Genomic DNA, 12,294 nt, shown 5'->3' with positions numbered 1-12,294 from the left:
GGGGGGGGGGCGGGGCTGAGCTGTGGCCTGGGACCAGAGTCTTACCTTGGCCAATGAACAGCCCCTCCCACACTGGCCAAGCGAACCCGGGGACAGGCCACTGGATGTGCAGAAGCAATCGGTAACAATACACAAGGACCGTCTCTACAGGTCACCCCAGAGAGTGGAGGAAAGAGCAGGAGGTAACTCAGGGAGGCTGTTCTGCACAGCAAAAAGGCACCACAAGCCAAGGTGAGAGACGCACAGACGTGAGGAGGGCTGTCACAGGGCCCGTGCCCTCCATGCACAGAGGCCTCCTCAGAAGATGGGGGGGGACAGGAGACAGAACACACAGAAGCCCCTGGGGCATGCGTGGTCCAGGCCAGCAAACCCGGGTGGCAGGCGCTCTGAGGGGCACCTTGCCACAGTGCCAGAGCTGTTGAGACCCAGCAGCCAGCTGCCGCCCAGGTCCCCACAGGGAGGCAGAGGCCACTGTGGCACAGCGGGACGAAGGTGTGTGAGGGGAGCCAGCCCCGGGTCCATGCCCGTGTGCTGAAGAGGAAGTGGAAGGCTGGGCCAGAGGGGCCAGCAGCACTCAGGCAGCTGGCATGGTCTTGAGTGGCTCCAGAGCTGTGTGGACACCTGACCAGGCTGCCCAGGGCGGGGGTGGCCAGCGACGGCCACCACCCAGGGTCCCGTGGGCTGGGGAGTGCTCTGAGTTAGACTCGTGGTGGCTGTGTAGCCCCCTGTGAGAACCTCTGTGGTCTGCAGGTTCCGTCCTGCAGGGAATGAGGGTGATGATGACGACCAGCGGACACGACGGTACGCCTCCCGGGAGGTCCTGCACCCCGGCCCCTTCCAGCTCCTCACCCCTCAGGGCCTCTGCCCTGCGTGCTGTCCAGCCCGGCTGGCCTCACCTCCCGTAGGGGGCTGTTGAGTTCCCCCAGGATGCTGTCCTCATCGAACATCTTGCCTTGGTAGCGGTGCTCGTAGTAGTCGTGGATCTTCTGGCGGAAGTCGGCGGGCAGCTTGTGGAAGGACATGTACTGCTCCACCTGCTTGTACTGCAGTGCAAAGGGCAGTCAGCAGCTGCCGGCCAGCACAGGCCCCACCGGCCCTGGGACGCGCCAGCCCCCTCAGCCTGGGGGCTGCGGACCCGGAGCAACACTGATGTATGTTTCTACATTCAGCTTGCGTTTCTGGTGTCCTGAAGCATCAGTGTCAAGTCGGACCCCAGGAGGACCCTCAGGGCTGCCAGGCAATGGAGTACGGGAGGCGAGAGGGGAGGTCAGACGCTCAGCAAGGCTGTACAGCCTCAGTGCGCCCAGGCACGCTGGGCACACACTCAGCTGGACACTCGCCTGCTGCTGTCTGGGTCTGAACTCACTGAGCAGGCCGGGCCTGTCTGGCAGCCCAGCCCCTGAGACAGGGCCCCCAGCGAACTCCTGATCCCAGGTGCCCATGCCTTGGGCCTTCCCTGCCAGCCCTGGCTTCCCTGTCTTGCTCTTTCCAGGACCCACAATGTCAGCCTCCCCCAAACAGGGCCCAGGGTGCAGGTGCCAGGCCCTGCTGTCCCCAAGACGGTGCCTCTAGGTGCACTTCCACCCCAACCCTGCCCGGCCACAGCTGCTCTGAGCTCAGCGGAACCCGTGACGGCAGGCGGGTGGCGGCACCAGCTCATGTTTGGGTGCAAGGCCCATAGCTTCCGGACAGCCGTGTTGCCTGGCACAGGGCCCAGCCGATCTGGCTGTCCCGGCTGGCACTGCTGGGGGCCCGCGGCTGTCAGCCAGAGCCAGTCATCAGCACAGGACAGCAGACACCTCGTGGAGTGCAGCCTCGGAGGGGAGCAGCCACAGTGGAAGGCACAGCCCCAGGCCAGGTGGGCTGCACTGGGGCCCCAGCCCACTGTTCCTCAACCCTCCCTCCCCTGCTGGCCAGAGGGGAGTGGCCAGCAGCCTCGCCAGCCCTGAGGCCTGGTGTGCAGTGTCCCCAGTCACCAAGCCTCTGGGTGCCCCACCCAGCCCCAGTCCTGATGCCAGGGACTAGCCCTTCCCAGCTCCGAGCCCCTGGGCTCCTACCTCCCCAGTCACAGTGGGTGTAATGGGTCCACAATGCCCCCTGGCCTCCCCCTGGGGCCCTCTGCACAGAGCGAGAGGAGGGCACCCCCCCATCTGCCTCTTCAGGCTCCCTGGGTAGGGCTGTCCTCCCCCCTCAGACCTTCTCCTGGTACTGGCGCCTCGAAGAGTCCAGCGACTGGATGAGGGCAGTGGCGTGGCCGATGAACATGGCATAGCAGGTGGCACCCACAATCATGCTCAGCATGGTCAGCCAGATGTCCGTCATGCTCTCGGGTGCCTGCCGCCCATACCCGATGCAGAGCATGTGGCTCATGGCCTTGAAGAGCGCGAAGGAATACAACTCGCTCCAGGAGTGGTTCTGCAAGACCAGGGTGGGCGGTTGGGGCAGCAGCACCCTGGGGGGCCCTAAGCCTCCTCCCTCCTGTGGGCACTCAGGTGGTGAGCTCCCCATGTTCAGACGTAATCAAGAGAAGGAGACCCAGGCAGGGGACAGGTGTGTCCATGTGTCAAGGGCCTGCTGCCCCTCCTGATTCACTCCCAGAGAAACTAAGTCCCAGGGCAGCGAGACTGACCAGCACGTCTGAGAGGCCAGGAGAACATGCAAGTTCCAGGGGACAGGAGAGCTGGGGACACTGGGGCCAGAAGGTCAGAGGGCCCACTCCTGGGTGTCCTTAGTTGACCAGGCTGGGGAAGGGGGGCTGTGGGCCTGTCCAGGAAATGGAACCGCCTGTGCAGGCAGCAATTAGACAATGGGCTCCTCAGCCCAGGCTGCTGTGCCAGGCGCCGGGGAGGGGCGCCTGTGGGCTCTCCCTCTGTGTCCCTTGACCCCATCACGCCAACTGTCAATGTCCCACTGCTCTGCGTCCGGCCTAAAGCATGCCAGGCCTGTAGGTCTAGGTGCCCCTGGCCAGGGCAGGAGCCAGGCTGGCCGGGCGTCACCCTGGTTTTGCACCTACCAGGTGCCCTGGTAACAGTCAGTTACCAGGCCAGCAGGCAACAGGCACCTTGGCAGTTCCGCCCCCCCACGTGCGGGGCTCACCACCATGTTGTTGATGGACACCCAGCAGTTGCTGGGGAAGTCCTGCAGCATGGGCACCAGGAACTGCAGGCAGCCGTCCCAGTGGCACAGCAGCAGCATCATGCTGATGAGGTTGCAGATGCGCATCACCGCACTGGCCAGGTCATAGGTCATGTGGAAGATCTGTCGAGAGTGCAGCCCTGAGCATCTGTAGACCCTCCCCAGGGACACTGGAGGCCCCCCCGAAACCAACTCTCAGACCCACCCGCCTTCCTGGCCCCCAAGCTCCTGCAGTGACCAAGATGGCAGGAGTGCAGAGGCAGGGCTGGGGCAGGGGGTCCAGGCGTGGGAGCAGGGAGCTGGCTTTGTCTCTGGGCCTCTGGCAGAGGATGTGGATATCTCCCGGGAGAGGGTGGAAAGGCAGGGCGTGGGAACAGACAGGTGGCCCGCTGGTGGCCTCTTCCCTTCTGTCCTTATGGCGGCAGGGGCAGCAGGGAGTGCTCTGTGGTGGACCCAGGAGCCTCCTCCCACCTGGACCTGAATCCTGCAGCCATAAGGACCGAGGGGGAAGAGGCCGCCCCCTCTCAGTCCCTGGAGGACTGTCTCCTGATGCTCCCTGCCCCAGGCCTCCCTCCTCTCCTCCCTGAACCCCCACAGCCCAGCCCGGAGCCTCCCATCGTGGCCCCGCACCCCGCAGCCCCGCAGCTTTAGCGGCCCGCCACCCAATGCCTGGCCTCCGCATCCTGGCTTCGGCCCCTGGGTTCCTCTTGGCCTCGGCCCCGCCTCCATGTCCCTGGCCCCGCCCCCAGACCTCAGGGGCCCGCCCCCTGGAGGCCCCGGGGGTCCTCACCTCCTCCCACTGGTGGATGTAACGGATGAGCCGCGACAGGCGCAGCAGCCGCAGGAGGCTGAGGATCTTGGTGAAGCGCACGATGCGCAGGGCGCGTGCCGTCTTGTAGACCTCGGAGTCAATGCCTTTCTCCACGATGAGGAAGATGTAGTCCACCGGGATGGACGACACGAAGTCCACCACGAACCACGTGCGCAGGTACTTCTTCTTGATCTTCTCGGGGTCCAGGATGATCTCCGTGTTGTCCTCAATCACGATGCCCGTGCGGAAGTTGAGCACCAGGTCCATGAGGAAGAAGGTGTCTGAGACCACGTTGAAGACGATCCACGGGGCAGTGGTCTCGTCCTTGAAGAAGGTGATGCCCACGGGGATGATGATCAGGTTTCCCACCATGAACAGCAGCATGGTGAAGTCCCAGTAGAACCTGGGGGCGAGATGGTCGCTCAGACCAACGCCCATCGTCCAGCTCCCCGCGGCTCGGGGAAGCCTCCCTGCCCGGAGTCCCCCTCGGTGGCCTGCTCTGCCCTCCCCTTGAGGGTGCAGACGCGAAGCCCAAGAGCCGTCAGAGTAGACTAGATGTTTCACGAGATCAAAAGGGGACAATGCCTGGCCCAAGACTGGCCTTCAAGAACCATCAGGGACAGAGGAAGACGCACAGGTGGCCACCAAAGCGGGGAGGGGACCCTGGGCATGTGGGAGGGCAGAGGGGAGCCAGGTCTGGGCCTGGAGTGCAGCTGACACCCGCCCACCTGGGCCTCCAGGCCGCACCCTAGGGGCGGGGCGGGGGCGGGGCTAGAGGAAGGCGGGCCAGGCAGCACCTGGACCTTCCTTTAATATAATAAATGCACATGCAAAGGCAGCCACAGGTCACTCCCGCCCTCCAGCCCCCCAGGCCAGATGCACATCCCAAGGTCAGTTCCAAGGTAGCTCCCGAGAAGCACTGGCAGAAATAGGCCTCTGCACTCAGGGACACCCACTGATGGCCAGGCATGGAGCTGAAAGTGAAGTGTCCCCTAACAGGGACACAGGCCCTCAGCTGTTGAGAAGATGCAAATCAAAACCTGTTTAAGGGAGAACTATTTGGTGGCTCCTCAAAAAAGCCAAGCACAGGGTCACCACACAACGCAGAGTCCACTTGGCATACCCTGAAGGAGGAAGCGAGGGTTCTGCAGTGGCCTGACTCCACAGCCAAGGACAGTGGAGCAGGACAGTCCAAGTGTGCTGTGCGTCCAGGGGTGACAGGAAAACACAGCAGGCCATTCACACAGGAACAAGGCCACAGTCTGTGACCCAGTGACAGGAGACATCCAACAGCAGTCTAGAGAGGGGATGCGGACTCACGGGAGCTTCCCTGCTGCTCACGGCTGAGTGAGACGATCTGACCCTGACAGAGCAGGTCGCTCTAAAACAGCACACCACGTGTGCAGCCATGCTGTCACCATGCTGTCACCCCAGCAACTCCGGACGGAGGCTGAGGCAAGAGGGGCACAGTGTTGTTTGTTTGTTGTGGCCTGGGGATGGAACCCGGGCCCTTGTGCATGCAAGGCAAGCAATGTTCCAACTGAGCTGTACCCCCAGCCCTTTTTTAAAAAGGATTATTGAGAGACAGGGTCTCACTGAGTCGCTTAGGACCTTGCTAAATTGCTGAGGCTGGATCTGAACCCCAAGTTCAACCATCAGTACCAACATTGTGAGAGGGCGGGGGGAGAGCAACCCCAGAAGCCTGGGGGTGTGGGGGGTGAGTGGAGCCTGAGACTGGGGTCTGAGCCCATAAGGCACCCCACGTAGATCAGGCAAAGGAGGGACTCAGATTTTCAGCTGAGGGGCTGGACACACCTAGCATGAGGCCCTGGGTTCCATCTGCAGCACCACCAAAAAAAAAAAAAATGTTTGGGGACCCTTCCCCCAGACTGTGCCAGCCTCTCTCCACTCTCTCCAGGCAGGGGCTTGTGGGGCTGTCCCGGGCACCCAGGGGGCCAGCCCCTGCCGGGCTGCTGCTGCTGGTGCAGACCCATGAGCCTGCAGCTCCGGGCCCTGTGGTCAGCTCTTTGTCTGCACAGCACCTGAGGGCACGGCTGTCATCGCCACGCCTGCCCAGTGGCCCTGAGCTCCACTTCGGGGAACTGATCTCAAGGAAATCATCCAAATGGGAGAGGAAAAAATTTAGGAAGTGATTTGTACTGAGATGTTCACGACAGCTCAGTCTGTGAAAGCCAAGGCTGGACAGGACCCAGCACTGTGGCAGCTGGAGCAGCCCAGTGAGCCCTGTCCAAGGACTCTGGGATGGATGGCTCCAGTCCCCAGGACCTCAGCCACGTGGAGAGGGGCTGGGCCCACGGGCCCCACAAACTGCTGTGGTGGTGATGAGTCCGCAAGAGGGTGCAGGGGGCTGACACGAGTGGGATGGAGAGGGCACCTGCAACTTCAAGGTCAAAGTCAAATGACTCTGCTCCAAGGTTAGGACCTCCTCCTCCTGGACTAGACAGTGCATATGGGCTCAGACCCCAATTTGGTGCAGTGCTCACCCATAGGGTCCCAGGGTCCCAGCACCAAGCAGAACTGAGGAGCCCCACCTGCCTGCTGCTCCCCACCCTTCGGCCCCCAGAGGCCACTGTGTGGCTCGCCCGCCCTGGACCGAGAGCTGCCTGCCTTTGGATCCAGACCAGCAAGAGAAAGAGCCAAGAGCGGAGCCAAGACAAGGCCAAGGTCTAGGAGCCACCAGAGGGGCCTGGAAACAGTCCCCAGGGCCCTGTGACACTGGGCACCACGGTGGCACCTCTCATAAACTCTCTCCACTTTCTCACTGACAGCTGGGCCTGCTCAGCCAGGTGACGGGGTACAGCACCCAACCTAGGACTGTGCCCTGTCCCTAGCCCCTGGGGTCACCTGGTGTGACCGTCTTCCCAGGCAGGGCGGCATCCCTGGGTTATAGGAGTTTGGAGCAGAGGATGTGGGACTAGAAGAGGGCTGAAGGAAGAGGAAGGCAGGGGGCCATCCCCATGGCCCCTTGTGGGGGCCTGCCTAGGACGGCCAGGATGCCCCCCAAGGGCCCAGACCCCAACCCTGGTGCTCACCAGCTGGTTGGCTTCCCAGAGAAGGCGTCAGAAGGGGAACCTGAGTTCAGGAGTGTCCCTCACCAAGGGGAAACTGAGCTGGGGCAGAGGGTGCCCGAGGCCTGCAGGGTGTCCACTACAGCCCAACAGCCCACCCTGGCCTGGCTCACCCTGGGCAGGGAGGTCTGGGGACCCCACCTGCTTCTTAGCCTGTGTAGGGCTCCTGCTCCAGAAAGCAGGGCCCAAGAGGGAGGGACCTGGGTTGTGGGATCCCCATGGGTCCCCTCCCCTCTGGGGTTCTGCTGCCTTCTGTGGCCCCCGCCTTGAGCCCCACCCACCCGCCTGGAGACACAGTCAGTGCTGGCTTCCCAGGGCCCTCCTTCCTGACCAGGGCATTCACTGACCAGGGCCAGTCAGCTCTCCAGGGATTCTCAGCAAGAACCTGAATGACCACAGTTAAACCCTGTTTCAAAAATCAGGGAGCTGGGCCCAGAGACTCACACCTGTAATCCTAGTGCTCAGGAGGCTGAGGCAGGAGGCTCTGAAGTTCAAGACCAGTCTCAGCAACTTAGGGAGGCCCTAAGCAACTTAAATCCTGTCTCAAAATAAAAAAATAAAAGAGGCTGGGAATGTAACTCAGTGATAAAGGACCCCTGGGTCTATTCCCCAGTACCAAAAAAAAAAAAAAAAAAAAGAAAACAGAAAAAGCAGCAAAATCGAAGACATGTAACATTTGTCTTCAACTCTTAGAAATATTCCTTAAAATTTTTTCTCCCTATTTAAGTTCAAGATTGTTTTAATTCAATTGCTTTAAGTTTTTATGATTATCTACTGAGATTAAAAATGGTGGGCTGGGGTTGGGGCTCAGCAGCAGAGCACTGGCCCGGCATGCGTGAGGCCCTGGGTTCAATGCTCAACACCACATAAAATAAATGATAAAGTTTTTCTTTTAATGTATTTATTTTTTAGTTTTAGGTGGACACAATATCTTTATTTTATTTTTATGTGGTGCTGAGGATCGAACCCAGTGCCTCATGCATGCTAGGTGAGCGCTCTACCACTTGAGCCACATCCCCAGCCCCATGAATAAAGTTTAAAAAAAATTAAAATTTTTTTTTAAAATGTGGTACTGGATATAAACAGTCAGCGGGGCTCCATGGTACTTGCCTATAATTCCAGCACAAGGTAGAGGATCACCAGCACAAGGCCAGCCTCAGCAATTGAGCGAGACCCTGTCTCAAAATAAAAATGAGAAGGGCAGGGGGTGCAACTCGGCGGTAAAGCGCCCAGTGCCAAAAATAAATAAATAAATAAAAGTCACCCCCAGCCAATACAGCCACGGAGAAGGCCCGGCCGCTGCCCTGCCCAGCCACCGGGTCCCAGGCCCACCCGCGCCCGCTGGCCGCTGGCCTGGGCTCAGCTTCCCGTGATCACGCTCCCGCCCTCCACAGTCACAATGGGAAACTGAGGTCCCTCAGCGGAGCGGTGGGAGGGCTCTGCCAGCACATCTGCAGCCCCCGCTGCAGCAGGGGCCCTGGAAGGCTGGCCGCTGAAACCCTGAGGCTTGAGGTCAGGGCTGGGTGGACCGGCGAGGCTGAAGCACCCTAGTCTGTTTCCCCAGTGTCTACACATGTGGTCAGAAGTGGTGCCCAGGCAGAGAAGGGCAGGTGCAAAGGCCCTGAGGCCATCATGGGGTCCTGGCACAGGAGGCCAGAGGTTTGAATGACTGGGAAGGACCAGGCAGGAGCTGTCAGCCAAAGGCCAGGCCAGGCAAGCAGTGGGAGGAGAGGGACCGGGCTGCTGGCAGCAGGTGGGCTGACTTTCAGGGCCGACCCGCAGGTGTGTTAAGGGCGATGGTGCAGGCTCTGGCCTGAGCCTGGGCAGCGTTCCCCTGGGGTCCCAGCCAGGCACTGAAGCAGCCACCCGACTCCTGACCACAGCTTCTCCTTCCTCACCAGAGGCGGCCTGGGCCCAGTGCCCCAGTGGGGGCTGCTGCCCACCTGGGCATGGGACCCCCACCCCACCCTGCTCACCACTGGGCCATGTGGGTTTAGGGTGCAGGTGTTCATCTTCCAGGACTTGCAGAGCAAGAGGCACCAGACCTGACCTGCTGACCCACTGGGTATGGTGGGGGGATGGGCTCATGCTCTGGGGGACCCCAGGGGAAGAAGGCAGCAGGTCTTGGCTTGGCCTGAAGCCCCCCCCCCCCAGGGCCTCCCCTCAGCCAGTCCTTCCAGGAGCATCTGGAGCACAGAGCTGAAGACCTGAGGGGCAGCAGGAGGGGCCGCAGTTAGACCTCCGAGGCACTTACAGTTTGGGAGTCAGAGGGAAGTGGAAAGGGAGTCACACCTGGACCACTGTTCTCTAGGGGCAAGTGGACACCCCCAGGCCACAGCTCCTGGGGACAAACTTCCACCTGTCCTCCAGGCTGCCTCTCGCCCAGAGACTGTCACAGAAGAGCAGGGAGGGAAATGTCCCCCGGGCCAGTCCCGGTGCCGCCTGCTGCCCTGCCCCTCAGAGGTCGTGTGCCCTCTCTTCTGCTTGCCACTCTGTGCACTTGGGAACCAGGTGCAGGTGAAGGGCAGGGGTGAACCGCAGTCCTCAAAGGCTCTCCCTGTCACCTTGGGGGAGGGGCTGAGCCCCACGCGGCCCCAGTGTGGTGCGACAGAGGGAAATGAGACCTCCCGACGCCCCTCCAACTGCTTCCCCTCAGAAGCCCCCAGACATCTCTGGGGCATCTGTGCTGGGCACCAGGTCTACACTGCTGATGCTGGCCCTGGGCTTTCACAGGGTGGACCTGTCCAGCGGTGAGCCTCCAGATCTGCTGGTGTCTGCCTGGCATCCATGTTCTTTGCTAACATGTCCTAGGTGCCCACTCAGTGCCAGCCCCTGACATGACAGGCCGGGGCCTGGAGGGAGCCCACTCGGCAGGGGGCTGCTGCTCCCCAGAGCGCAGGGCACAAGGCTGTGAGGTGGGACTGTGGCCGTCAGAGCCCCATGCCTCCTCCTACACTTGGAGTGATGGAGGCCGGGAGGCCAGAGGGGACCCCAGGGACAGCTCACGCTGGGCTGCCAGCTCATGCCCGGCCCCGGCCCCAGGTCCTACCTCCCTAGGTGGGCACCTTCCCCTCCCAGCGTAGGCAGAGGGCTGCTGCAGCTCTTCACCACACTGACTGCCGTCTCGGGGCTGGGGACAGACCCATCAGGGCCCCAAGTCAAGTTGGGAAGCGGAGGAAGTGAGAGGTAGGGAGCCTGGGCAGTGAACGTGGCCCCTGCCCACGCTGTTCCTAGGTATGCCCACCAGCCACCCAGGTGCTCCTGAGGTCCACAGCAATCTCCCTGGGGCCTGTGGACTTCCTCGTCTGACCACGGTAACATGGACATCACTAAACGGACACCGGCAGGTCCTCCATCAGGGCGCAGGCAGCTGTTCTGGGCGAGGTGCCCAGTGTCAGTCCCCAGGTTGAATCAGAAGGGCCTGGAAGGGGCACAGGTCCCCAGAGAGTAGAAATCAGGCGGTGCCCATAGGTGCTCCCAGCTTTCATCCTGCGCTGATGCGACCCTTAGAGTCCCAACAGCAGGCCAGGCTCCACCTTGCTTGCGCCTCAGGGACCCCCCCCACCCGGTCACTGTTCACTGGCCTGTGAACCTCTCCCTAGTCCAGAGTGCAGAGCAGGCCAGGCCTGCCCAGGGTCCTGCAAGCAACTGTACCCTCAGTGGACTCGTGGGGGCAGCCCAACTCCTCCAGCAAACTTCCTCCATTTCCAAATTCTCCTCACCAGGGTCAGCCTGGAGACCACTGGTCAGCGGGCCACGGAGTGCCAGTGGTGCCGAGGCCGAGGAACCTGGGCAGCGGGTCCCTGCAGCCCTCTCTCCCACCTGCTGTGCCCCCAATGCTTCTGTCTGGCATAAGTCCTGGGTCACAGTGGGGCCAGGCAGACCGGCGGCCCTTACGGGAGGCAGGAACGCTGTCCTGTGTCGCTGTCCCATTTTGCAGGTAAGAACAATGAGGAGTCCTTGGTCCAAACTCTCCGGGCCTGGGCAGCAAGCAGCATGCCAGCATTCCCTGCATGGAGGCTGGAGGGTCCCAGCCCCCTCCCCCAAGCCCAGGCTGAGGACCCTCACAGCTCCGCAAGATCTCTTTCTTCCAGTCTCTGACAACTGGAGAAACAGAGCTAGAGTCACACAAGTCAGGAGCAGACGTTGGAGGTTTGGAGGGGACAGGGAAAGGGAGAGCCCCACAGCCCTTTCCGCCTAGCTCTGGGGTTCCAGGAGTAAATGGAGAACCCCAGTCCTGAGGAGGAGAGACTAAAATGGGAGCTCAGGCAGCTCCCGGGCCAGGCGCTGTCCCCGGTGCTGAAACCTCTGGCCAGCGAGCCTGCGATGGTAGGTCGATGGTAGGTCGGTCGCTCAGGTCTACACCTCTACAACCGTACTCTCGCCCCACCCAAGAACGCACTCCCGCACACCCTGCACATCGTCACCACAACATCCACCCTAACACAGGTCTCAGTGACCACCAGACACACCCCTGGGGACACGCCTCCCCTAGATCACCAGACACACGCCCCCAGGACCCCCGCCCCGTCACTGTTCATGTTCACACTCGCGCGACCTGCAGTGACACGCACTGTCCACTCTCTCCAGCCACACAAAGCACGCTCAGGAAAGACTGCAAGCACACGGGGCCGTGGCCCTGCTCTAAGGCTCTCCACGCATTAACTGGTTCAATCCAAGCCACCATCTACGTACCCACAGACACAGGGGAACACCGTGCAGGGGGTCGGCGGGATACACAACCTGCGGACCCTCACCCGTTTTGCGCCCCCTTCCAGGCTACCCAGACACGCCCGTCCAGCGGCTCAGGTGGAGACGGTAGGAGCACTCCGTGACCGTCTAACCCCTTCCCAGCAGGTCTCGCCCGGGCACGTCCTTCCCGGGCGCCCTTCCCTCCCTCCTTCCTCCCTCTCCACTGCCTCATCCGCGCCCACGTTCCCCTCTATTCGTCCTCTCCGCCCCTCCGCGCTTAGACCCTGGCCTGTGGCCCGCTGCCTGAGCCATCAAACCTGCCGCAAGGCCGTGCGGGGGATGTCAGGGCGCGTGGGAGAGGGCGCGCCGGGGTCACTGGGGAGCCCACGCACGCCCCTCAGGCGCCCCAAGGGCGGAGCCTCTCGCTCCGCGGTCACTCTGGGGCGGGCCCCAGGCACGCCCGAAGTCACCGAGGGCCCCCCTCCGAGGTCACCGGCCGAACGCGCCGCCCCGCCCTCCCGGGCGCTCCAAGGACGGCCCCCGCGTGCGCCGCTCTTCGGGCCCCTC

General features: G+C 62.1%; 1 protein-coding gene across 1 annotated transcript in view; it reads right to left on the bottom strand.

Annotated features, from left to right (window-relative positions):
• Positions 1 to 4,399, bottom strand: part of Hcn2 (hyperpolarization activated cyclic nucleotide gated potassium and sodium channel 2) — a 7,177-nt gene extending 2,778 nt beyond the window's left edge. The window contains exons 1-4 of the mRNA XM_015503780.2: positions 3,926 to 4,399; positions 3,097 to 3,258; positions 2,197 to 2,415; positions 897 to 1,043 (exon numbers count right to left, since the gene is read on the bottom strand). Of these exons, the coding sequence (XP_015359266.1) occupies positions 897 to 1,043; positions 2,197 to 2,415; positions 3,097 to 3,258; positions 3,926 to 4,384 (987 nt within the window). The 5' untranslated portion in view covers positions 4,385 to 4,399. The remainder of the gene's footprint in view (positions 1 to 896; positions 1,044 to 2,196; positions 2,416 to 3,096; positions 3,259 to 3,925) is intronic.
• Between the last annotated feature and the right edge of the window lie 7,895 nt (positions 4,400 to 12,294).

This window comes from Marmota marmota, unplaced genomic scaffold (genome assembly GCF_001458135.2).
Source record: "Marmota marmota marmota unplaced genomic scaffold, marMar, whole genome shotgun sequence".
Classification (NCBI taxonomy): domain Eukaryota; kingdom Metazoa; phylum Chordata; class Mammalia; order Rodentia; family Sciuridae; genus Marmota; species Marmota marmota.
The sequence above is the reverse complement of the archived record's forward strand: the minus strand, read 5'-3'. Positions and strand labels throughout refer to the sequence as shown.